This window comes from Notolepis coatsorum (assembly GCF_963971535.1).
Source record: "Notolepis coatsorum genome assembly, chromosome: 7".
NCBI lineage: Eukaryota > Metazoa > Chordata > Actinopteri > Aulopiformes > Paralepididae > Notolepis > Notolepis coatsorum.
The window spans coordinates 32,686,198-32,689,350 of NC_140171.1; the positions used below are offsets into that span (position 1 = coordinate 32,686,198).

General features: G+C 51.0%; 1 protein-coding gene across 1 annotated transcript; it reads left to right on the forward strand.

The window, feature by feature from the left end:
• Positions 1 to 2,210: 2,210 nt before the first annotated feature.
• Positions 2,211 to 2,884, forward strand: mafgb (v-maf avian musculoaponeurotic fibrosarcoma oncogene homolog Gb; the record flags this gene model as incomplete). The annotated part of the gene is made up of 2 exons (XM_084319353.1): positions 2,211 to 2,246; positions 2,399 to 2,884. 2 exons carry the CDS (start codon positions 2,211 to 2,213, stop codon positions 2,882 to 2,884), a joined length of 522 nt encoding a protein of 173 aa, XP_084175479.1.
• Between the last annotated feature and the right edge of the window lie 269 nt (positions 2,885 to 3,153).

The window sequence follows — 3,153 nt, forward strand, 5'->3', positions numbered from 1 at the left end:
GGGAAGCCCCCCTCTAATTGTGCGTTCGGCTGAACGTGTCACTCTTTGTAGTCTGCTACGGTCTTGTGCAGTGCTATTCCCAAACCAGGAGGTGATGTTGCCGGTCAGGATGCTCTCTATTGTACATGAGTAGAAGTTCCTAAGGATCTTCTGACTGACTTGGAACTTCCTTAGGCGCCTGAGGAAGTAGAGGCGTTGTCGTGCCTTCTTCACAACACTGTCAATGTGTGTGGTCCATGTCAAGTCCTCGGATATGTGGGCTCCGAGGTACTTGAAACTGTTCACTCTCTCAACTGGTGCCCCGTCGATGCTGAGGGGGCTGTAGTCCTTGACCCCCGACCTCCTGAAGTCCACAATCATCTCTTTTGTTTTGCTGATGTTCAGGGAGAGGCAGTTCTCCTGACACCACTGTGACAGGTTCTCTACCTCTTCCAGGTAGGCCCTTTCGTCGTTGGCAGAGATCAGGCCCACCACTACTGTGTCATCAGCAAATTTGATGATGGTGTTGTTGTTCCGCTGTGCTACGCAGTCATGTGTGTACAGGGAGTAGAGGAGGGGGCTCAGAACACAGCCCTGGGGGGCCCCTATGTTGAGCGTGATGGATGAGGAGGTGCAGTTGCCGGCTCTTACCACCTGGGGTCTGCCCGTCAGGAAGTCCAGGACCCACTGGCACAGGTCATAGTTCAAGCCCAGGTCCCTGAGCTTGGCTATGAGTTTGGAGGGGACTATGGTATTGAATGCTGAGCTGTAGTCGATGAACAGCATTCTCACATAGTTCCCCTTCCTCTTGTCCAGATGTGATGCTGCTGTGTGCAGCACATGGGCTATGGCGTCCTCCGTTTTGATTGCAGAACATGGTATTTTCTCAAGCAGACAGATGTAAACACTGTAATCTGTGTTGCATGTACCTGACAAACTGAACTGTTTGTATTACAGTCAAATTCCAACTTAACTGAATGCACACGTGTGCGTGGACTACTGTACTATTACAGGTATTGAAATGAACAATGCAACTTCCTTATACAAAAAAAAATAAACATTTATTTTTAAATAAATAATTAAATATCGATACTTGGCGTCCCTGTATCGATACAGTATCGCCACGCAAAGTATCGCGATACTACTACGTATCGATATTTCCCCCCACCCCTATTATGTAGCACCGCGGACGAGGCCGCACCGCATAAACCCTCGTTGCAATGATTGGCGTCGCTGTCACTACGGTGAGAGAATGTGCACTCCATTCATCAAGCTGCTCTGACCGCAATAACTACGAGGCGACCCGGTGACCGCAGGAAGTACGAAACACGCTTAACTCTCTCTGTAGTATTCTGCGGTCTCTATACGATAGTCTATAGTAACTTATTTTGAGTGTGTGTGTGTGTATTAGACTATTACAGTTGGTTTTCCCTTGGAACTCTTCCCATCAATTCTACCACTTCCTCTTCTTCACATTCACTTGATCTCCTATTGGCCGTCAGCCAACCAATATGAGTTCTAGAACACTTAGGTAGTGGAAACTGCCAGGGTAACCACCGGAAAACAGGAAGTCAGGGAGATTCTCAGAGAAAGTATTCCTGTGTATTTGTGCGTCTTGCTTTTATGCAGTTAATGGAGCACTAAACGGTAAATGGACTGCATTCATATAGTGCTTTTTCCACAAAGAGCTTTACAAATTATGCCATCCATTCACCATGCAAGGAGCCAATCTGCTCGTCAGAAGCAGTTAGGGTCTTGCTCAAGGACACTTTCACACAAAGCCAGGAGGAGCCTGGATCTAACAGGGAACCCTCAGAATACCAAACGACCACTTCTACTTCACTTCACTTCACTGCCACCCAAGTATTCTCATGTGGAACACTGGAACTGGGTGTGATATGACATGTCCTTCAGTCGTGGATAGTTTTGAACTGACAGTTCTTGATCTCATTTTGATTTAATTCCCTCAAGACATTGTTTGGGTTTTGTTTTTCTGTGTGGGTGGTGTTCCGGTCTCTGTCATAATTTCGGTCAGAGGTGGACTTGTCCATTCTTGAACTCCTGTCCTGGATTGGTTTTGATCCTCTGTGTTGGGGCTGAAATGCCTGGCTACCTCTGTGTTGGCGCTGAAAGGCCTGGCTACCTCGCTCTGTGTTGGGGCTGAAAGGCCTGGCTAACGGCCCATCTCTCCTCTCTCTCAGGTCTGGTCAGAAGAGCCAGGCTCTTGTGGCATGACGACCACTAACAAGGGGAATAAAGCCTTGAAGGTAAGAAAGGACTCCTCGTCTTCTCAACATGTATGGATACTTACTTCACTGTGTACGGAGCCTTCTTTCCTCATCCTAACCCCCCCCCCCCCCTATCTCTCTCCATGTTGCTCTTTCCTCCTTTCCACCCACCCGCACTCTCTCTCTCTCAGGTGAAGCGGGAGCCTGGGGAGAATGGCACCAGCCTGACAGACGATGAGCTGGTGACCATGTCGGTGCGAGAGCTGAACCAGCACCTGCGGGGGCTTTCCAAGGAGGAGATCCTGCAGCTGAAGCAGCGGCGGCGCACGCTGAAGAACCGGGGCTACGCCGCCAGCTGCCGCGTGAAGCGCGTCACCCAGAAGGAGGAGCTGGAGAAGCAGAAGGCAGTGTTGCAGCAGGAGGTGGACAAACTGGCCAACGAGAATGCCTCCATGCGCGTCGAGCTGGACGTGCTGAGGTCAAAGTACGAGGCGCTGCAGACCTTCGCCAGGACTGTGGCGCGAAGTCCGACCGTGGGCGTCAGTGTCAGGGGCGGGGGCGGCGGAGGAGGGGGAGGGGCGGCGCCGTCGGTCATCGGGCCGTTCATACCGGGGAAGGTGGCGATGGCGACGAGCGTTATCACGATAGTGAAGACAAAGACAGACGCGCGATCTTGAGGAAGGGGCAGGTAGATGGAGAGAGAGAGAGAGGTGTGAGGGGTCGTCGGGATGGAGTACCGCTGCATCACCAGTGTTCTTCCTCTACTGGCCACCTCTCCTCCACCCGTACTGGCCTGAGAGAGCTGGACAGTGTCATCAAATCTAACAGTCTAACCACTTTGCTGTGACCGATGTGAGATCAGTGCAAGTGAAGGAAAGAGACAAGTAGAGGAAGCTTCTTGAGACTATTAGGATGCAGCCATTGGTCAGTGCACGTTCATTTAGCA